We start from the raw sequence: 22,972 nt of genomic DNA, 5'->3' as shown, positions 1-22,972 counted from the left end.
CATCAAGCTCAACCATCATCCATCCCCATTCAGAAAACAAGCAGTGACACTCCCAGCTCTCAGCAAGCGCTCCTTTGAGGTCTTCCTGACCCAGAAATGCAGTCCACGAGACCTTGGGATGCTCTCTGCAGGCAGGGGATGCTGTGTATGCACATCTGGTATCTCTCAGGGCCGTGGCCATGATTTGTTTGGGAGAGTTTCAGCTCAGGCTGTGTGATAAAGCTTAAGAGTACACCATGCCCTGGGCTCTGCTGTGAAAACAGGGTGGGTGGAGAGTGGAAATAAGAAGTATTGGATGTTACAACAGCTGTTGTTGAAAGGGTGTTCTTACCATCTGTGTGGGGAAGTGATATGTAAGAGCTGAGTTTTTCACTGGTGTGTGAGAAGTAGCTGCACTGAGCTCACTGGGATGGTGGGAATTAGCTTTGGCAGGGTCTCATTCCCATTCTTTGTGTGTGCAGGTGCCTTCTTTCCCTTCCCACACCTAGAAGCATAGAATCGTTTGAGTTGGAAGGGACCCTTAAAGGCCATCTGGTCCAACTCCCCTGCAGTGAACAGGGACACCCACAGCTCCATCAGTGCTCAGAGCCCATCCAGCCTGACCTTGGGTGTCTCCGGGGATGGGACACACACCACATTTCTGGGCAGCTTGTTTCAGTGCCTCACCTGGACTTGCTTCATCCTTTCTGCTCCTCCACTTACTCCCAGAGCCTGCAGTGGCCAAAAAAAAGCAATCTCTGCACTGCTCTTCCTCTTGCTTGATGGGAGAAGGGGAGGCTTTCCTGGAGCAGTTGGTGAATAACCCATCCTGGACAACTTGAGATTCCCTCCTACATCTGGTGCTGCAATGTTTCCTATAATGGTCTCAGACTTGTTTATCTCAGAGCATCCTCCCTCCCTCCCTGCTCTCCTGGCCTCCAGATGTACTTTGGAAGCCAGCTCTTTGCAGAAGCAGCAGCTGGACAAGCCCTCATGCTGGACTTTAGCTCTGATGGCTGGTCTCCGGATGACTTCATCTTCCAGCACAGCTGAGCCAGAAAGCTAATTGCTCGAGCGTGTCAGAGAGAGGGAACCCATACCAGGAAGGCAGCCTTGAAGAGCTGTTGTTCTGTGTAGCCGTTCAAAAATGAGACTGTTCTGTTGCTGAGCCAAAGCAGATTTTGGAGCTGGCTTGGCCAGCATCAGGGGTTCTTTCTGGCAGCAAAGCTTGGCATTTGCATCAGAAATTAAACTTGGTGCTTTGGGCTGAGTGCCTGAAGCTCCTTCTCCCTCTGTCTGCTGCTGTAAGAAGGCGAAGGAGATCTGTGTATTGGGGCATGTAGTGCTTGATCCTCAAGTTCTGAGTTTTGCACACTGCATTGGAGATATAGATGCTGTGGTGCAGCAAAGAGACAGCAGTGTTAGTCTGTGCATTGGGTGAGATAGTCCAGGATTTTAGGAGCTGGATAAATGAGGAGAGGTGATACTAAGAAGTGGGAAAGGAGACAACTGACATGCAGGCTGGGAGGCAGAAATTAGGGCTGGGATAAGGAAAGCAATGGACATAATTCATCTGGATTTTATTGAGACTTTTGATGCACAGCATCCTTCTGGACAAATTGTCCAACTGTGCAATAAATGGGGTCACACTACACTGGATGATGTACTGGCTCAGTGGTTGAGCTCAAAGGATCATAGTCAATGGGGTGACATCTGGATGGTGGCCAGTTCCTAATGGTGGTCCTCAGGGTTCAGTTCTAGGGCCAATCCTGCTCAATGTTTGTATCAGTGATCTGGATGACAGGATGTAAGGGAACAGCATGAAGCTGTGCCAGGGGAGGGTCAGACTGGATGTCAGGAAATATTTCTTTACTGTGAAGGTGATCATACACTGGAACAGGCTTCCAGAATGGTAGTTGATGCCCCATGCCTGTCTGTATTCAAGAGGCACTTGGGTAAAACCCAACTTTTTGGTTAGTCATGAAGTGGTCAGGCGGTTGAACTTGATCTCTGAAGATCCCTTCCAACTGAACTACTCCACTCTACTCCGCTCCATTCAATTCCCCTATCCCATCCTATCCCATCCTATCCCATCCCATCCCATCCCATCCCATCCCATCCCATCCCATCCCATCCCATCCCATCCCATCCTATCCTATCCTATCCTATCCTATCCTATCCTATCCTATCCTATCCTATCCTATCCTATCCTATCCTATCCTATCCTATCCTATCCAATCCAATCCAATCCAATCCATCCCTTGGGAACAAAACCATTCACGGCCTGGGGAGGAAGAGGCTCATCTACCCTGCTGGAAAACATCTCACCACTCCTAAAATCACTGTCTCAAAACACAGCTCTTGTATACAGACAGCTACTAGAGATGCCATGAGATTGATATGGGGTTAAATTAGGCTCATTAGTTCCTCCTCACCTTAGCAAGGACATCTTTTCTCCCTGCATCAAAGAGGACCACTTGGTGACTCAGGACCTAGACTCACTCTATCTGCTGCTGAGACTTTCTGGCTGGTCACCAGGTCATCACTGTGCCCTATGGGAAGTAAATTAGACCAGATGGAAGACTTAGGCCATGAACAGTCGTGGTGCTGCTGCACCTCTGCACTGTGAGCTCAAGCCTGCAGGTTGCAACAACTAGAGGAACTGTCCTGGATGGAGGCTACACCCTCCTGTCTTCAGGGGAAGAGTTCTGCCCTCCAGCCCTGTTGTCAGGATATTTTTTTTTAGCTCTTCACAGTTCGCTTTCAAGCATCAAATTCTCTCTGCAGGTATTCTCAAGGGAGGTTGGCTCTGATTAAACAGTGCAAAGGTGGATTCTTGCTAAGTGGCAGTACTATCTACGTGAAAGATATTTGCAGGGGAGAAGCTCTGAGCTGGTGTAGTTTTCTTTGGGGTAAGAAAGGACAGATGTTTTGGGGTGGTTTGTGGGCAGGAGGATGTCTTCCAACTGGAGGACTGGGGCATTTTTAGCCCTGCTCTGGCACTGAGGAGAGATGCTTTCTTTCACAGCCCCTTTTATTTATATTTTTTGTTTCCAGCCATACGATAGCAATCTTGTCTTAAGAACTGGGGAATACCATTTTTTCAGCAGCCACTTCTCTGACATATATCTAGGCTGACTTGTGCGTAGGGGTTTTGTCCTGTTTCCATTGTCTCCTGAATTCATTGTCTTCGGATGAGGAGGGGACACTGCAGGAGAGGAGGGCATCTCTCCGATCCCCTTTTCCTTGCGTGATGAAGCACTTAGCTCCTTCTCCTTGCTGAGTGAGGGTTATACAATCCATCCCTGCGGGGTTTTCCTGGAATGAGAAAGGAGTCAATGAACTAATTCACTAAAAGCAGGACCAGCACTTGCCTGCCCGCAAGTTTCTGCATTAAAAGGTCTTTTCCCCAGTGTACAGCACAGGCTGAGAAGCTGGCAAAAGCACAAGGGTGATGATAATGGGGATCCAAAGGCTAAAATCTTGTGGGGCTTTGCTCTTACAGCTCACCCGAAACAGTAGCTTGGAGTGCCAAGTAGCTTGGAGGCCATGTCACTCAGTGCACCATCTACCCTGCTCTTGAACACCTCCAGGGTCAGTGATTCCACCACCTCCCTGAGCAGCTTTGTGGTCCATCCGTAGGCTTTGGTCCTGCTCACAGGAGGCTGGGGATGCCTGTGGGTAGCATTACCACCAATGGATGATCCTCTAAATGGGAGTCTGCAACCTCTCCGCTATCCATCACACAGTCAGAGTCCTTCCAGACTTTTGCGTTTCTACACCTAGTAATATATGAGCTGCTCACCTGTTCATTTAGCTGCTGTGCTCTCTGAAGCTTGGGGCTGACTGCCAGTTTGGTTGCTCCTTGCCAGCAAAGGGATTGATCACCTTGCAGTGCAGTTTCTGAGTTTACCTTTTTTTTAAGCCTGAAGTCAGCACTGTTCACCTATTCCCAGCCCAGGAAGGATGAGATCATTTTTGTTATTATTTATTATTGTTTCAAGAGCTCTCAGTTCTCACTGAGCTGGATGCTGACCCTAGATCTCTCCCAGCAGATTTCACCAGATCCTCCCAGGGTCGTGGCCCCGTGGTGACACACACATGTTTTGCCTCTTTGCATCAAACTGAGCTGCCTGGCATGGGCAGTACTCGATAAGAAGGCAGCAAGGGAGTCGTCTGCTCCTTCCTCAGCCTCAGAAGGACACGGCCATAAATGCAGAACCAATGCTAAAATCAGCAGATCAGATTTATCGCCTACTTTTTAATGCAGCCGCGTGTCTGCGTCTAGAAATTATCGTAGCTGTGTTTGTAATGGAGAAGAGGACAGCGGGAGCAGAGGGCATCACAGAAGGGAGCCAAGGGCATCTGCTGCCTTCTCTGAGGAAAATGGGAGGGAATGGTGCCAAACTTTTGCAGGTTGGGCTGTAGGGTTTAGGAGGGCGATGGTTAGGGTATGGGGCAGGTACAGAGCTGCTTGTGCCCTGGGTGAAGCCAAGCATTTAATCTTTGTGCAAGTGCTGCTGGTGAGATCTCTAAGACCACCAAGTTCATCTCCTGCCCACCCCCACCATGCCCACTGACCACATCTCTCAGAGCCACATCTCCATGGTTCTTGGGTACCTCCAGGGACAGTGACCCCATCAGCTCCCTGGGCAGCCTGTGCCAATGCATCACCACTCTTTCCGAGAAGAAATTGTTCCTAATATCCAACCTGACCCACATGAGCTCCCGAGGATGAAGATGAGCAATGCAGTTCTGATTTTTGAGTCTTTGGAGACAGTGGGTCTTCATGGGACTCTGTCTCTGGGTTCTGCTGGCCCAAAAGCCCTTGCAAAGGAGCTTGCTTAGGCATGGTGCTGCCTCTTGGAGAAGGAAAATGAAACACTGGGCATGGTAAATCTGAGAGCTGACGTCAGCTACTGTGATAAGTGGTTAAAGAAGCAAATAAGATGAAGCATGGGTGGGAGGATGGAACCCTGCAGCTGGAGCAGAGGAGCCGTTTCTTTGGTCTATTGAGTCTAAAGCCAGAGGGAACTGCAGTCAATGCATCGGCTGAATTTCTGCACAAGTGGTCATGGGATTTCCTTGAATTAACTTCCCATTGAATTAAACTAGAGTCACTTCCTCTAAGCACCAGCTAGCTTTATTTAAAGCATTTCCAGGAAAGGAAAATAAACCACAGCTCCAGATCACTTGTTCTAAGGACCAGTCCTCGCCTGTGGATTTGAATTTGTATGTGCATAGGAACTGACAAAACTTTAGCATACACCGCTCATATCTTGTGTGCACTGGGGAAACACTGCTTCTCCATTTCTGTCCCCTTTAAATATGTGATAGATAGATGATAACCCTGTGCAGAGGGGTGCCTACACCTGTAGGGAAGCAGGTATGAACCCTCTCTCCATCATCTTTCCATCTTGCCTTGCTCAGCATGCCCTGGGCTCCAGTCAGATCCAAGAGCATCAATGGGTTGACCAGGGATGAAAAAACACAGCCAGCATCTGTCTTTGTCAATGCCCCAGGGCAAGGGCTTGTCCTTTCCTTGCTGCCAAGGGACTGATGCTGTCTGAATGATTTGTATGGAGTATTAAATTCCCCAAGTTGTCCCTTTTTAAAATAAAACCCCAAAGTAATTTGACAGTAAGTGGAATGGTACTGTTTCTCCTCTAATATACATAATTTAGCACAGACTGTGGGGGTGGATGAAAAGCATCACTGAGGAAGTACAGTGGCTGCAGTGTTTATGCAGGCTTGAGTGACCTAAAGCAGAGCACGGGTAGCTGAAGTCACCAGTTCCAAGCCTACACAGCAGGGTGCCAAGCTATGTGAGATGCTGACCCATTCACACCCTCACCTGGATGCTCATCTCTCAAAATCCACCAATAGGTTCCTTTTTGGACTATCCTTCTGTATAGAAATGGGCTCTGGCTTCCTCCCATTTTGTCCTTGGCTTTCCAGGTGCCCTAGAGGAGATTAGGGCTTCAGCCACCTCTTTGGGGCAGAGGGAAGCTTCCCATTTCTCCACGCCATGAGGCTAGTGGAGACTCACACAGACATCAGAAGAAAACAGGGAGAGATGAAGCATCACACCTTGCAGTGACAGCTGGGCCAGCAGTGTTGACCAGCACAAGAGGCTGCAGCTTGGGAGGGGTGGCCTGTGTGTTATGGAGACCAAGCAGAGCATCCCATATCTTCTGGATCTTTAGTAAGAAACCAGCATTTGGTGATGCATTGCTCCCAGTTCCCCTCCAAGAAGGAAAGGGGTCAACAAACCATCTTAATGAAGAGTTTTTGTGGATGCTTGAAGCTTGAGTGTGTCCTGGTACAAATGCCACCACTGGAGTTGTGTAAGAAATAATCATGGAACATGTAAATAGAGTGCTTCATAATGGGAAAAACCAGCTAAAAGTCTAACCATGTATACGCAACATGTAAACCATGTTGTGAGTTTGTATGGAGACTCACCTATCCCTGGGAGGGCTTGTGCATGTTCTCGTCTTGGAGCTAGGGACGATGTACATACATCATTGCATCTCTCACTAAACTGGCATCAAACTGGGCATGTATTAAAGGCTTCAAAGTCTTGTCTGGGAATGCTGCATGTTGTCTGTGCTGGAACGTTGAGCAGGTCAGGAGGAAATCTCCATAGGAAACAAGGATGCTGTTGAGGAGAGATGCAGCTTGCTTGGGTTTAGCAGCTGAACACTTCTAGCTCCATCACCTGAGACTGTTGCAGGAAGATCCCCGTCGAGTCACTTTGGTTATTAAATATGGGCTTCCTTCTGTTTGGTGAAATTCCCCTTGGAGGATCCAACCAGCACCGGCCAATGCTGGATGCTTATGGTCTGATTTGAATCCACGCTGCTGCCAAACTCCTCTCTGCTGCCTTCTCTTGCCAGCAGTAGGAATGCAGCCATGCACTTCTTGCTTGAATTTTGAATGACTTTCTCTGAATAATGCCCCTTTGTGCCATCTGCCATCTCAGCTTACAGAAGCTCACGAGTCCACATTTCTGGATGTTGGCTTTCTCATAAAGCATGTTTCTGTGTTTGCAAAGCTACGCCCAGAGTATGAATAACCAGAATAGGTGTGGGCTGGAAGTCCCTTCTTTAAATAGCTTAAACTCATGATAACCTCTTCGTCACCATTGCACAATCAGAGATTAAATGGGACTGTGGTGGGGTCAAGTGCTGGTCCTGAATCAAGATGGTGCTGTGTTATAAATACAATACAACCACAAACCAAGGGGCAGATCCTAGCCCTGGTATAGTGTGGCTTAAGCAGATGTGAGAAGTATCCCTGCTGGAAACTATCTAAGATGTTTTGATATGCATTGCAGAGGGTGGAGGTAATTTTCCTTTGCAGCTTTGTGCTCTCTTTTTCCATTTCTTGACTCTTAAGATAATTAATAATAATAAAAGGAATGATTTGGGTTTCTAAATTGTGTTTTAGAAGATTGACTTTCAGTGCAACACAGGAATTAGGATTCAGGCATGGTGGTGTTGGGCAGGCATGTGTGCCAAACCCAAACGATGGCCCTTGGAGGCAGAAACAGTGCAGCTGAGCTCATAGATTCATAGATGCAGCTGAGCTCACTCCAAGATTCACAATAGCTGTGGAACAAGTGGGTTAGATATTAGGAGGAAGTTTTTCACCCAGAGGGTGGTGACACACTGGCACAGATTGCCCAAGGATGCTGTGGATGCCCCATCCCTGGAGGCATTCAAGGCCAGGCTGAATGTGGCTCTGGGCAGCCTGGTCTGGTGGTTGGCGACCCTGCACACAGCAGGGGGGTTGAAACTACATGATCATTGTGATCCTTTTCAACCCAGGCCATTCTATGATTCTATAATGATTCTATGATGTGATGGAGTATGGGGAACTGGCAAGAAGGTGGCCAGCAGCACTGTGTTGAATCAGAAGGACATGTCCTTCTTAGAGTGTGAAAGTTAAAGCAGACGGGACTTTGTTTCTCTTCCTCCATATTTCTGGTGTAACTCCCTTGAGCTCATGCCTACAGATACCCGGATAAAAAGGAAGGAGATCCAGGTGGAACCATCCCTGAAAGCAAGGCCATGATTATGTGCACATGAAAGGGTCAAGCTGACTCAGGTGTGAAAAGGAGCCAAGTGGCATTTTTCCATAAAGGAAGGATGGTCTCTGTGGTGGCTGGACTATTCTGGCACTTGGAACCAAGAGGGTTACTGAGGGCACATCATCTCACTGCTCCGAACATCGCACAACCTGGTTTATTAGTAGGTGCCTGGAGACCTTCCTGCTTGGGAGCTGAAATCTGCAGATCTGATGTACTATCAGATACACCGAACCAATTCACTGTTAGACAGGCAGTGTCTGAAAGCATGGAAAGGCTTAAAGTGGGCATGTCATGTCCTTTGGCATCGATCGTGGCTGGGTGGAGACCAAAGAAGCCCTGGGCTGAGTAATGGTGAGGCTTTCCAAGAGCACATCACTATGAAGTATGAGCGGGAGGAATGGGAACAGCAGATCAGAGGATTCTGCACTTGTTTTAGCCTCCTTCCCATCCTATCCCTTCCTTCTGGGATCTGGGATTATTTAGTCTGGAGAAGAGGAGGCTCAGGGGAGACCTCATTGCCCTCTGCAACTCTCTGAAAGGAGGTTGTGGTGAGGTGGGGTTGGCCTCTGATCCCAGGTAACAGCGATAGGATGAGAGGTAATGGCCTTAAGGTGCACCAGGGGAAGTTCAGGTTGGATAATAGGAAAAGTTTATTCTCTGAAGGAGTGGCAGTGCATTGGCATAGGCTGCTGGGGAGGTGGTGGTGAAGTCACCATCCCTAGAGGCGTTCAAGAACCATGGAGATGTGGCACTGAGGGTCATGGTTAGTGGGCATGGTGGGCATGGGTTGGACTTGATAGTCTTAGAGGTCTTTTCCAGCTGTAATTACTCTTTGATTCTCTACCTCCGTCTGCTCCTGGGGTGGTGCAGTGCTCCTGCAATGTGTTGCATCTCTCCCTGTCTCGTTGCTTCGACAGAGATCTCTTTGCATTTGTACTTTGGATACTAGGAAAAGCAAACATCAGAGCTAAGCCTGCAAATTGACCTTTGGATCTTGTTTGAAACTATCCGTGCCATTTCTGACACCAAAACAAACACTGTGGTGTAGTACAGGGGTACACGAGCAGGGTCATGATGTTAGTGGGTGTGTATTTTTGTGATGCCTCCTTTTACAAGTCCTGCTCACTGCGGGTGGAGTGTCCCACTCCCTTCGTGTGGTGGGAGCTGATAACAGATGCAAATACATACAGAGTGAGATACATCAGGTGGATTAGCATTAGGGATGCCTGGCTGAAGCCATACAAAACCCCCCAAAGCAGTTTTACAGGATGCAGATATTGCCAACAAAACCTACCATGTGGTATATGTGAAGCTGAACCACTGGGGAAACATTAATCCCCATGAAAATGCAGACCTATGGGTTCCCAAACCCACCCCATTCCTCTTCCCTGTGTCACTCAGGTGCAAACTCTATAACTGCTGTTTACAAAATCACATCCCAGTGGAGATGCCAGCAACACAGGGGGGACCTTTGTGCCACCTGTGCCACCACTGTCTGCTCTGCTTGGACATTCACAACATGAGGTCCTTTCAGTTCCCTGTCACTCAGGAAGGGGGAAGTGCAGCTAATAGATTATCTTGCTGATATTGCAGGTCTGAGTGAAAGCACTGTTCCTGAAACAGCCAGTCTCCTGCGTCCCAGCTCTCCAATGCAATTAAGCTGGTCTGCTCCTTGCAAAATCTTGTTAGCTAAAACTGATCCTGGCATGCAGCAGATGTTGCATCTCACATGGTTATTGTCCCTCTTAGCTTTTTTCCCTCTCTGCAGCGGGTTTGACATGATCCAGACCCCCAGCTCAGAAATCTGCACCGGGGAACAATTATGATAAGACAGTTGCCAATTATAAAGCCAATTAGAAGGTGATTTGCTCCCTGCTGCCCTATGTGGAATTAGACTAGCTGGAGACAAGGATGATATTTTCTTGTTTAATTGCATCTGGAAGGAAAATGTGCCTGTTGAGGGAAATAGTGCTAAAGGGGAGAGAAGAGGGAAAGCCTACATGCTTTTTGGTGGGAGGAAATATTAAACCAGCAAGTACAAGATAAGTGCAATGATCAGGTCTTCTTTTCCCTAATGGATTTCAATAACCCAAGCTCAGAGGGAGCAAACTGGCACAGGCCTATTCTGGAATCCCATAAGCCAGTGCTGCTACCTCTGCCATCAGCCTTTCATCAAGAGGGGCCTCAGAGCCCTCTCCATCCCCTGTCACCTCTGTCCACCTCTGTCCTGCACCCACTGCAGGAGGAAGGATGTAGAAAGCAGGATATGAATCACGAGAGATTTGAATCACTTTGTCCCTCCTTTGTTACCAGGCTATATCTTTCCATGGGACCATTTGCACCTGCTTTCTCCAAGTCACAGTTAATTGCCTGGAGTTCAGTGGCCATTTCAGCAGCCAATTTTAGGGAGGGCAAATAGCTCCAACACTGCCTAGGTTCCCTAGGGATGCTCCAAGCCAAGTTCTTCTTATCATAGAATCATAGAACCATCTGAGTTGGAAGGGACCTTTAAGGTCATCTGGTTGACCACACCACGCAACTTGGTATAATCTGCAAACTGCTCAGGGTGCACCTGATCCCACTGCTTACGTCACTGATGGAGATACTAAACAGCATTTGTCCCAGTACTGACCCCTGAGGGATGCCTCTTATCACCAGTCTCCATCTGGACATTGAGCCATTGACCACCACTCTCTAGGAACGATCTCACAACCAGTTCCTCATCCATTGAACAGCCCACCCATTAAATCCAATTTGGAAAGAAGGATGTTATGAGGGACCACGTGAAAGGCCTTTTTTAAAGTCCAGAGAGATGACATCAGTGGCTCTTTCCTTGTCCATTGTTGCAGTTATGAAGAATTTAAAGGCAATGCAAGCACTCAGCCTTGCAAGCCCCTACCACTACCAAAAAAAGCTCTGCCAAAAGGGGTAAAAATGGACAAGGTGGAGTCAAGAGCAGTGCATCAAAACTGTATCTCCTGCAGCCATTGCTTTAGGCTGTCCCCTCCACATTCCCTGTTATTCAGCACCTGTGTCCAGTTGAAGAGCAGTCACGACCCAGGAGCCATCTGCTATGAGATGAAGAACTGAAACCAGGCATTTGCTGAAAAGAGTGGTGTGGGTTGAGCCGGCTGAGGTGGCCAGTGTTTGAACCCAGGAGGGCCCAGAGTGTGTGTGCATGTGTGTGGTTGTGTGCTGCCCTTTCCTTCCAGGGTCACAGCGCTGGGAGGGTGATTCATTGTTTGTCCAACTAGTCCTGTTGAATGAATGGAATGACACCAAGGTCATGACCTTCTGCAATGAGAGCATTCTTGCTTCCCTCCTTCCCCTGCACATACAAACCCCAGGCCATTCTCATTCAACCTGTCTGCAGGAGGAGCAGGTCTTTCTTCCTTAAGGATGTTGAAAAGTCTGGAGCATGTGACATAAGAGAGGAGGTCAAAACATCTGAGACTCTTCAGCCTAGAGAAGAGAAGGCTCAAGGGGACTCCAACAGTGTGAATATTGGGAAAACTTTCTTCTTGGAAAGAGTGGTGATGCATTGGCAAAGGCTGCCCAGGGAGGTGGTGGAGTCACCGTCCCTGCAGGTGTTCAGGAAAAGGGTGGGTGTTACACTGAGTGACATGGTCTATAGGCATAGGTTGGTGATTGGACTTGAGGTGATCCTATTGGTCTTTCCAACCTTAATGATTCTATGAATGTGCATAGGGATGGTAGGGAATGAAGAAGACCAAGCCAGACTCTTCTCATTGGTACCCAGTGATGGGACAAGAGGCACTGAGCACATAATGGAAAAAATAGAGAATTGTATTTAAACATGAGAAAAACACTTTTTCACTGTGGGTAGCCTTAACACTGGCACAGGTTGCCCAGAGAGTTTGTGGAGTTTCTATCAATGAAGATACTCAAAACCAAACTGTCCGTGGTCCTGAGCAACCTGCTCCACCTGATCTTACTTGGAGTAGGTCGGTCAGGCTCGATGCTCTCTGGAAGTCCCTTCTAACTGCATTGGTTGGGCGATTCTGTGCTTAGGGCCATTGGGAGCACACTGGAACCAAGCTTCCTCCTGGAGGTAATGATGCTGTATTGTCCTTTGCAGCATGGCAGCCTCTTTCTGCCCTTCAGGGTGGACTCCTGTCAAGGCTTGCTGAATATTTTGGGACTTGCCCAAGTTGTGTGCAGAGCTCACATGGAGCTGCCTGGACACAGTGCTGTCCAAGCACAGCTAGAGGGTTGTGGCATTTAGGGACATTCACGATCCTAGGAAATTTGCAATTTAGCTGTAACCTGCTATGAGGTTTTGCATATTATTAGGAAAGGAGTTTGAAAAATCCACGTGCTGCTAAGTTATAGAGCAAGGATGTGCTCTCAGCCATAACCTCCCTGGACCAAAAGCACCTTGAAATGCCACATCCAAGTTTGCATCTAAATAGGAAACGCCTATTGCAGCATCTGAAGAACTGCCTGAATGACTTTGAGAACAACGTGCCCCTAGGGATCTTCTGCATCAGTGGGAAGAGAAGCTGAGTCAAAGGTTGGATCTTAGGAGAAGCTCTGAAAGAGTGGTTGAGCATTGGAACAGTCACTGTCCCTGGAGGCATTCAGGAACCATGGAGATGTGGCACTTAGGGACGTGTGGGTGGTACTGGTGCTAGGTGGACGGTTGGACTAGATGGCCTTAGAGGTTTTCTGCAACCTTTATGATTCTATGATTCTATAAATGAGACGTGTGCTTTGCAGAGGGACTCTGCATTTCCAGGCATGAGCATGTCTAGCCTTGGCACCCTCGGTGCTATTGTGGTTTTGAGATAATTGAGTGCAGTGCACTCCTCTCTGTACCAGGACAGGCAGCTTTTCTGATGAGGACATAGGGCTTCCCTGTCTTAGAATGAGCAACCAAGGGGTTTTAATTCACATACATTTGCTTGGTGATGGGGAAGTCACAGCTAACTAGCAGCTCTGCTCTTGGGAAAGAGCACCCAACACCCTTTTCTCTAATTTCTGCCAAGTATAATGTGCTTCCATAGTTTCACCTTCTCCAGACCTACACCAAACCAAGTGAATCCCTTTCTGTGTGCTGTGGATTTACCCAGGGGTAGAAAGAGCAGCAGTGGTCCTCAGCTGTAGTGCCTCTGAGCCCAGAGCAGGACCACTATGAGCTGATCATCCACATCACTGACGGCCAGGACAGATGCATCCCAAGCTGTTGGCTGCTTCCTTGATGGTATGAAATAGGATAACCCCCGTTATCCTGTTATTAAACAGCACCGCTCCTCTTCCATCCCTCCCTGTGCTCAGGGATGCTGAAAAGAGCAGGTGCTGTTGGCAGATGTCAGATTGCCTCCCTCTAGTGCTTATTCCAACCTCCTGCAACACTGGCAGCCAGGAGGGAATCGGTCCTTCCTGTGGGTTTGATTGCTGCCCAGTTTGCATCCAGATGAATCTCAAGTTGTTTATAAGGTGTGCAGTGCTGGCTGGGTTAGGTGGGATTAAAGGGAGATCATGGAATCCTAGAATCAGAGAATCATTTGAGCTGGAAGGGACTCTTAAAGGCCATCTATTCCAACTTGCCTGAAACAAACAGGGACTCCTACATCTTCATCAGGTGCTCAGAAGCCTGTCCAGCCTCACCTGGAATGTCCCCAGGGATGGGGCATCCGTCCTTGTATGCTTATGAAGCAGCAATACCTCCCCATGAGGAACAAGCAGTGCAAGTCCTGATGTGCAGAGGTTGGGGAATGTGTTACTTTGAATGTAAATAGACTGAAACATTAAAGGGCATAGAGAAAGGAGATCTGCTTTGTCTTTCACCCCTTTAAGTAAGATAGAATAGCAAAGCAGGAAAGTTCTTTCATCTCTTTCTCTGCCCCATCCACCTTCAGCCTCCAACTGGACATGACCTTCCAAACTGGATTGACCAGGAGGAAAAAGAAAAAAAAAGAAAAAGAAAGAGAACAAACCAAAAAAGCTGCAGTGTTTTACTTTTCACAGAGCTTTTGGATTACCAAAACTTCACCATCTGCTGGAGAGCAATGGACCTCCTGGATGAGGACACTTGGGGTCCATGGAGGTGCTCAAGGCCAGGCTGGGTTAAACCCTAGTATCTGGATGTGCTTTAGGGTCCCATTCAACCCAAGCCATGCTATGATTCTGTGATACTCTCAGCACCAAATGCCTTTCCATCAGAAGGTCCCCCAGAGCAAAGTGTGAGGGAGAAGGTTGATAAAGAGACAGCTTTGTCAGTGCCAGAGGGCTTGCAGAGAAGGCGAAGGGTAGACTTACAGGAGGAGATGGGTCACTAGGGCTGTAATGATGTGAAAATGTACCATTATCACCATGGATAAATATAGAAGAGATGTGCTGATGCTGGAACAGAATAGCCATCCTCCAGGGAGAGGATCTGGCATCTCTTCAGCAGCAACATAGCCATGTCCTGGGGAGAGCACAAGGCAGGACAAGGTCCTCCTGCCACCAGTGTGATGAGCCAGGCCAGCACAAAACTGCAGGTGGGATTTAGGGGGAACCCGAGGACTAGAGAACAAGATTTTCCTCCACCAGGAAGCCTTGCTTTGTATTTCCCTGCCTCCTCACTCACCAGTGTGCCTATTTTCTCCTGTCTCACAGGAAATCTGCTCCGATCCCCATCTCTTTGTGGACGGGATCAGCTCCCATGATTTACACCAGGGCCAAGTTGGGAACTGCTGGTTTGTGGCTGCCTGCTCCTCCCTGGCATCCCGCGAGGCCCTGTGGCAGAAGGTAAGCTGTGCCCCATGCCAGAGGAAAGCTTCTCTTCAACACCTTGGCCTCGTGCTTTGTTTGCCTGGCTCAGATACTGGATCTTCAGGAATGCCTCAGTCCTGAAAAGCTGCTCATGAGGAAAACCTCTCTTAAAAAAAAATGTTCTTTGAGAGGAATTGTTGTGATTGCAGCCACATCATCTTTGAGCCAAGTTTCTCCATAACCACATGAAACAAGCCCTGCTCTGTCCTTCCACATCCCAAATCTGACCCTCCCCACTCCAGAATAACCATATACATATATATATATATTCAGGATGCTCAACTGCAGTGCAGAAAGTCCCTGTTTCCCATAGTATTACCTCTCTGGCTGCCCAGCATGTTCTCGCCTTGGCCATAAGACACCTTGCACAGGGGCAGTAGGATGATCTAAAGATATTAGTATTCCTCCCAAGCCACTGTTCCTCAAACACACATCCCTGGCATGTCCCATGGGTGGTTTGCTCCACACAGTGGGATTCCTATGAGATTGGGGTCCAAGGACATTATCGTTGCACTGTCATGGACCAGGAGGGCACTGAGGAGCTGCAGAATAGGGGGCAGAGCCTGAGCAGTGTGAAGGGACAGGAGGTGCCAAGTGTCACATCCTTTGCCATCCTGTGGCCATTTTTACCATGTCCTCCTTGGGAGAAGAATTGAAGCCTATGAAAGCCAGTGCAGCTGTCGTCTTCAGTTTGGTACAGGTGTGTCTCATCCTAGGATAAGGGACCAGCAAGTTGCAAGCAGCTTTATCTAGATTTTAATGTGAAAAGGTAGCCACCAAAGCCCCATAGTGGTGGCAGTGTTGCCCACTTCACCCACAGCCCCTACTGCAGCAGACCAGTATTCCCTCCTTGCTCTGTGTGCTGAGGTCTATCCAGTTTCTACTATTGTGGTCATAAACACTGAGCTCCACCACGGGAATATGTCCTTTGTTTTCTGTTAAAATCAAGTCTTTCCAGCACGTGTGAACAAGGTAGGTTTTGTTGGCTTCTGGATAAGCAGTAAGATTTCCTCCTGATTCTGTACTTCTGTAGCTTGTGGCTGTTGTTACAGGCGTGGTGTAAGGTGTTGTTTAGGCTGTTCCTCTGCATCGTCATCTCCCCAGGGCAAGTTCTCCTCCCTCCTCACCATTCATCTCCAGCCCTGCCCTGGGAGATGTGGACCAAACAGAAGCCAGGTCTCTTTGGACACTTCATTATTTCGGTTTACCAATGGCATTGCTGTTTCTCCCTTGGCAATTTTGCCATAGGTGTTTGTGACTTCTTTTTTTCCATACGCTTAACTCTCAGAGCTGTTCTTTATCTGCATCCTTGGTTCCTTCTTTCTTTCAGAAAGGTTTGTTTTACAGCAAAAGCTAAAGTTACAGCCCTCTCCCCATGCCCAGAGATGTTTATTGGTGGCTCATTGGCCTTACAGCATCTGCACACACAGGACCCTGCAGTGCCATTGTCTACTTCTGACTCATCAATACACCAATAAAAGCAACAGTTGATAGGACAAGCAAGACAGCAAAACACTAAGCTGCTGAACTGTCATTAGACACCAGAATGTCCCTAATTCAAAGTCTGGGAAGAGTTAAAAGATGCTGATGCAGGTGTTAATATCGCTGAAATATCAACACAGGGATCTTGGTCCAGCTCTCCTGTTGCTGGTGAGTACAGGGCAGTTCCCAGTGCAGTGACCCACCTTGGGCTCCTGGTGTCTTCTGATGGTCTTTTTTGGAGACTTCTTATGGAAGTCCAAATTAAAACCTCCAGGGATCATGCTCACTGGCTGTGAGCTGTGTGGCACAGCCCAAGTGATAGCAGTGCCTTTTGTAAATATATTCTAGAGAAACCCTTTCCTGGATTTTATTTAACACAGATGGAGCTCCCAAAATGCTCTGCAAAAGTGTGATGTGACGGAAGCCAACATGAGTCACAGATAGGATGGAGGGAACCAAAGAACTTAACCAAAGAATCACCACAACACCATACAACCTAACTCCATACAATGTGCCATGTAAAAGTGGATGCTGAAATCCATGGACTCTCTGAGAGTCCAAACCAATGGCTCTATCCTAAAGATGCCACAGCATGCTTGGAGGAGTCGGGCCTTTTCCATGGAACACCTGAAGTCATGATGATGGTTTAGCCATCTCTTCATGGTGCTTGGCAGAGGGGTGCATGTTTTAGCATGGCAACTCTGTTTGGATTCCGTAGCCTCTTGGAGACACCCCGCAAAGAGGAATGCATTCATACGTATCCTCTTTTATCCCTCTTTTATCCTCTTCTATGCCTGGAGAGCCCACCAATGCAGCACAGATGCTCTGGATATAAACATACTCAGCAGTTTTTAGGGAATGAGCAGCTCCAGGTTAGGCATAGCAGTCTTGTTGGTGCTCACTTGGACTCAGAGCATCTCTACAGCACTTGGAAGAGCTTGCTTGCATCTTGGATATGCTCCTTCACTTGGACCAAAGAGACAAACGTAAGGCCCAGACTGTGTCCACATCCCTATTTCCCAGAAACACTGAGTAAAAGGGAAGTCCATGCATGAGCACCTTCTCCAACATCAGTCCAGTCCATTCGAGGGCAGTAGACCTATGCTGAGCTGTTGGTGCCCACTAAGGCTTCCTGCCATCAGTGCCACCCAGCAGAAGACATGGGGTCCTGACTATGAGTCAAACATGAACAGCCACATGTAGTGCCAAATTGCCATGAGTGCAGCCAGCAGGGCAAGATGAACTATTCTTCTCCTCCAACTGGCACTTGTGACTCCTCATCTGGGATTTGTCCAGGCTTAGGGTCTACAGACACCAGAGAGATGGTTTTGCGTGGCCAGGAGGAGATGAAGGTGGAGCTTTTTGCTGTTTGCAACTACCAAATGGGAGGGTACAGACAATACAGAGCCAGATTTGAGCACACCACAGGACAAAATTCAACAGCAGCATGGGAAATGAGATATAAAGGGGAAAAAAAAAAAAGAAATGTCTTCAGCATGAGCATGTTCTGAAACTAGGGTCCAGAGAGCTCCATGCACAGAGGTGCTCAGAGCTGGGATAGACAAAGCTCCAGGCAACCTGATTTAACCATAAAGTCCCACTCTGAGCAGAGGGTAGAAGCAGACTCCTCCAGAAGCTGCTTCCAACATGAATGATCCCATGAACTGATATTCTAAGAGTACACTGGCATTGAAACCTGCAGGATGGTTGCCCTGGCTGTACACCTTCATTTAGGGATAACGAGCTGCACTTTGGCTTGTCGGAGTGGTTGTCAGGGAGGTTGCCAGGGAGGCTGACATCAGATATCCCTTCCCTATAGATTATCATGCACAGCAGCACCATCAGTTCCTAATCTGCAAACGAGATGGGAGGGCACCCAGAGGAAGCCCTGGAGGGTGTTTTGCGTCACTGGCCTGGGTTGCCTAGCACCACTGGGACCGTGGAGAAGGGGCACCAGAATTTTTACCCCTGCGTGTCCTATCTGGGAGCCAAACGTTGCTGAGGACATAGCAGAGGAGCAGCGGAGGAGATGGCAGCTGAGGCAGGGGAGCTCAAGCTGCCCTTCATCCACGATGACCAGCTCACCCGGTGCATGCGTCTGAGAGCCCAGAGCCTGCAGCAGAAAAACGCCAGGCCCCAGGATGGTGAGAAGCTGCTGCATCCCAACGAGCACATCTACAGGGTGGATTTCATCCGGCAGCACAACCTGCACTTCCTCCGCTGGGACATCCAACTGGAGAGATCCGGGAAGGTGACGGTGACCGGCACCTCCCAGCACTGGACTCCTGATCTCACCCACCTGATGAACCGACAGCTGCTGGAACCAGTGGGCATCTTCTGGAAGAAACCAGGGGCCAAGGAGGTGGAGTACAATGAGGCAGATGCCCAGGAATTTGGGGAGCGGCTCGTGGAGTTAGCCAAGATCCGCAAGGTGATGTATTTCCTCCTTGCTTTCACCGACGGCCTTGAACCTGCTCAGCTGAAGGGTTCCATCATTTTTAAAGCCTGATTCCCTCCAGCTCTGTCCTTCTTGCTCAGCTATGCTTTGTCTTCGTTTTTCTTTCTTTTGTTCAGTTCTTGGTTGTTTCTCCGTGGTTCTTCATTGAAGGATGGCATAACAAAATGGTGGAGAACATCTTGACACTTCTGGAGCTCCTCACCCCTGAAAAACATTCCCTAACATGCTTTCCTCAATCTGAATGAAGGGGAAGAGGCAGGACGAGCCATGGATGCTTGCTGCTTTATTTGCCTAGAGTATAATTCTGCTTGCTTGTGAGTTCAGGGATTCACCAGACCTGGCTGGCAGTCTTTCTGGCTTGGAAATGTTTGGCTGCTCTTACCCTTCCAACCATGGCACCTGGATACAAAATGACTGATGGAAAGATAAATTGCCATGCTGCAAACAGGAGAGACATCCTGGAGGGAGTGCTGCCTTCCAGTTTCCATCCCAGCCCCATCCAAAAGGGGAGGCTTGTTTGAGATGGATCCTTGCAAGAATGCTGAGTGCTTGCAACTTACAGTGACTCCTATGTGACTGTGACTGTGACTGCTCCATGTCTCTGAAGACCAGACCTATGGAAGCTCACCTTACCATGAAGCTGAAGCACTTTCAAACATGTTGTATTTAGCAGATTGCAAACTCACTGGACAAAAAAAATAGGAGGGTGGACCTTCCTTTTCCTGACAGCTTTCACTGTTAAATACGGGGGGTCAACGTGGGGAGGTGTGCTCAAGAGTGTTGCCTGCCTCTTGTTGCCTGTATTTTTGATACTGAGATGGGTTGGAGCAGGCATGCATGTGTGTGCAGAGCCAGCAGCTCAGAGCAGGCTGTAGGTCTGAGCCAGCAGCTAGTTCCCTGCAACAAAACCAATCTGTGCATGATTATGGCCTTAAAACACCTTCATGGCCAAGTTGGATGGGGCATTGAGCAGCCTGGTCTAATGGAAGGTGTCCCTTTCCATGGCAGGGTGGTTGGAACTAGATGATCTCTAAGGTCTTTTCCAACCCAAACCATTCTTTTGATTCTGTGATGTATAGAGAGCACTTTGCAGACCACATCCAGGATGTTTTGTTCCTGTCTCATCCATTGACTGTGCATAAACTGCTAACTTTGGACATCCCCTTTTCCTCCACCAGAAGGTACTTTAGTGACACTTCTTGTGAGTCACAGGTGGAAATGTCCTTTGAAAAAGTAAAGTATTTTTATTATTGGTTTGCACCCAAATGGGGCTGAGCATTAAGGTATGGACTGAGGTTTTCCTGAGGTGTGTAAGCAGGGGGCAGTGGGGGGAAAACCAGGACGAGATGGCATGATACCCATGGCCTACTGATTGCGTGGACCGTCCCCAAAAGAGTCCAGCCTCTTCTCCAGATCCCATAGAGATGCTGGACACCGTGCCCTCTCTAGCCCAATGACAGTGTATAAAATTATATGCACAAGTTGTATTAGAGCGAGAGGAAAAGTGAAAGAGGAGATGGAGAGAAATTGGAAGCTTTGAGTCTTGCCTGCAGCCAAAGTTCAGCAACCACACATGGCCACGCCATGGACATTGCTGGAAAAGTTGACGTCATTGCTTGTATCCCAAGACATGCTGTATTCAGTGAAGAGAAATAAAAGGGGACCCATCCCTGCTTAGCTATAGTATGGCCCTATGGTGGATCAAACCCAGTTCTAGGGTCCCAAAACGGTCTCTTATGGTCTCTTTTTCTATAGGAGAACCCTCTTTATTCATCCCAGAACAAAGCCCCTGCGTGCAAACGAGATCAGACCCCATAGCAGGTGTCATTGCCAACTTCCAAAAGGGTTTTTGCTTGCCAGGTCTCATAATATGTAATTGCTGCAATGCTGTTTGCTCAGTTAGAGTTCCTGCAGCAGGTACCTTGCTTGGTATTGATGTGCCACAGTAAATAAAAGCCTTATCAGCTGGTTTCCCCTTAAGGATCAAGGCTGTGCATATTTTCTTGATTCCCTATTTGGTAGCTGCCTCAGTCCTGCATGCAGTAAGGCAGAACCCACCAATTTTCAAGTCACTGCTGATATTTTTGATAACCTTTTTCTCTGCAAAAAATAAGTAAAAAGAACATTTACCTTCTTCTCTCTCAGCGTAAGGGCTAAATGGAGCATTTAGTATTTGGTTTGGAGGGTTGTGAAGCTGGGCAGAGGAGAAGTTGATGGAGGAATTGATCCTCGGGTGGATCTCACCTTTCCATCAGAGCTGGGAGTGGGAGGTGAATGGGGCACTTTGATTCCTCTCTCCTACGGGGCAGATGATCCAATTTATGCCAACCACTGAAAATCTCCCTGCAAAGTTTTCGTGCCCTGTAGAGGTTCTCAGATACACCACTCCATCCCAGCTCCTGGAGAAGTTCAATCCTGGTTCGTTCAGCAGATTGGCACAGCAGGTTCCACTCCTCCCCATCCTCAGCTGGAAAGTTCCCAGTAGAATAGCTCCTGCTTGGAGGAACTCACTCTCCTTCAAGTCAGGGATGTTTCTCCAGAGTCATAGGTGCATTTTCTGTTAATTAACCACTCCAGAATAAGAAAAACTCTGCATCAGCTTAGGGAAATGTCATTTGCACCTCAATGCAACCAAGCTGAGTCCAGGACCTCCTTTTAGGTAGTTATAGAGGGCGGTAAGGTCTGCCCTGAGCCTCCTGTTCGCCAGACTGAACAACCCCAGCTCTCTCAGCCACTCCCCATAAGACCCATAAGGTGCTCCAGACCCTTCACAGTTCTGTTGCCCTTCTCTGGACAGAGTCCAGGGCCTTGATACCTTTCCTGTAATGAGGGGCCCAGAACTGACCACAGCACTTAAGGTGCAGCCATGCCAGAGCTGAGTACAGGGGGACAATCTGCTCCCGCTTCTGCTGACTGCACTATTGCTGATACACGCCAGGATGCTGTTGGCCTTCTTGGCCACCCGGGCACACTGCTGGATCATTGTCAGCCAAGAATGGAGAGTTCATGGAGAGTTCTATGGGAAGAGGAGCCTCATTCTTGAGCTCACACCTCGCTGTTCACCAGTTTGAACAAATGCTGGGCTCTGGAGATCATAGAATCATAGGATGTGGTTAGGATATGGTTGCCCAGGAACATTGTGGATGCTCCATCTCTGGATGCATTCAAGGCCAGGCTGGATGTGGCTCTGGGCAGCCTGGTCTGGTGGTTGGTGACCCTGCACATAGCAGGGGCGTTGAAACTCGATGATCATTGTGGTCCTTTTCAACCCAGGCCATTCTATGATTCTATCATTCTATGATTCTATGATATCCTGAGCTGGAAAGGGCCCACAAGGATCATCTGAGGGCGATGTCCAAATACTTCCTGAGCTCCAGCAGCTCAAGTGCGTGCCCACTGCCCATTGGAGCTTGTCCATGCCCACCGCCCTCTGGGAAAGAACCTTTTCTGAGAAGAGATCAGACTCCTCACCCCTCGGGTCACTGTTGGAACACAACCAGCCCCTGATCATAGATTCTGCTCTATGTGTGAAGGCCAGCCACAGCTCTTGCTGCTTTCAGCAACTGAGGATAATTTCAGTGCCATACCCAGATGAAGGGACAGAGAAGAGTGGTGCAGGACCAGTACCTCCTGCCACCATTAGTGGTAGTGCTAGGTCTCAAAACCAGCCAGCTGGAAGCTGAGTGTCTGTCTCTAATCGATACCTTCATCATCTCTAAGCTCACATTAATAGTGAGTTGATGAGCACAATGGTCCTCTATGACAATTCATTAGCATGAGTGCCAGTCAGGAGGGATCGATGGGGACTGACGGTTGACCTTCCCTGGCAGTGACCCAGAGGGAGTCTAGGACATCTTTCATTAGCACTCCTGGAAAACACCAAACCCTCCCATAGTGACTCTTCTCATGGCTCTGTTTCTATTGATCCAGACAACTCAAAGATGCCAGTGAGCTCACAGGGCTGATGGCATCATTAATATTTCAACTGACTTTAATTCCAAGGAACAATAAAAGCCCTGGGCTGGTTGAGGGAGACTGTTACAGCTTTGTGGTGGCAACCATAAGAAAGCACAAAGTTCCAGCAGCAGGAAAAAAGCCAAGGTCTCATATGGGGGTCTCACCATGTCCTGGGGCTTCATGAAGAGCCTCTTTCCATGCAGTATAGCTGTGTCTTGTCC

The 22,972-nt window shown here is 48.4% G+C and overlaps 2 protein-coding genes across 2 annotated transcripts in view; both read left to right on the top strand.

Moving 5' to 3' along the window:
• Positions 1-22,972, top strand: part of CAPN5 (calpain 5) — a 50,164-nt gene that overhangs the window by 14,231 nt on the left and 12,961 nt on the right. The window contains exon 3 of the mRNA XM_417278.7: positions 14,699-14,830. Within this exon, the coding sequence (XP_417278.2) occupies positions 14,699-14,830 (132 nt within the window). The remainder of the gene's footprint in view (positions 1-14,698; positions 14,831-22,972) is intronic.
• Positions 14,758-20,774, top strand: OMP (olfactory marker protein). Its single transcript, XM_004938942.4, has one exon. It carries the CDS (start codon positions 18,366-18,368, stop codon positions 18,843-18,845), a length of 480 nt encoding a protein of 159 aa, XP_004938999.2. The 5' UTR covers positions 14,758-18,365; the 3' UTR covers positions 18,846-20,774.

Source organism: Gallus gallus, chromosome 1, assembly GCF_016699485.2.
Source record: "Gallus gallus isolate bGalGal1 chromosome 1, bGalGal1.mat.broiler.GRCg7b, whole genome shotgun sequence".
Classification (NCBI taxonomy): Eukaryota; Metazoa; Chordata; class Aves; order Galliformes; family Phasianidae; genus Gallus; species Gallus gallus.
The sequence above is the reverse complement of the archived record's forward strand: the minus strand, read 5'-3'. Positions and strand labels throughout refer to the sequence as shown.

Excerpts from the sequence above, each read along its gene's own strand:
- OMP (XM_004938942.4), top strand. The coding sequence starts at position 18,366 with ATGGCAGCTGAGGCAGGGGAGCTCAAGCTGCCCTTCATCCACGATGAC.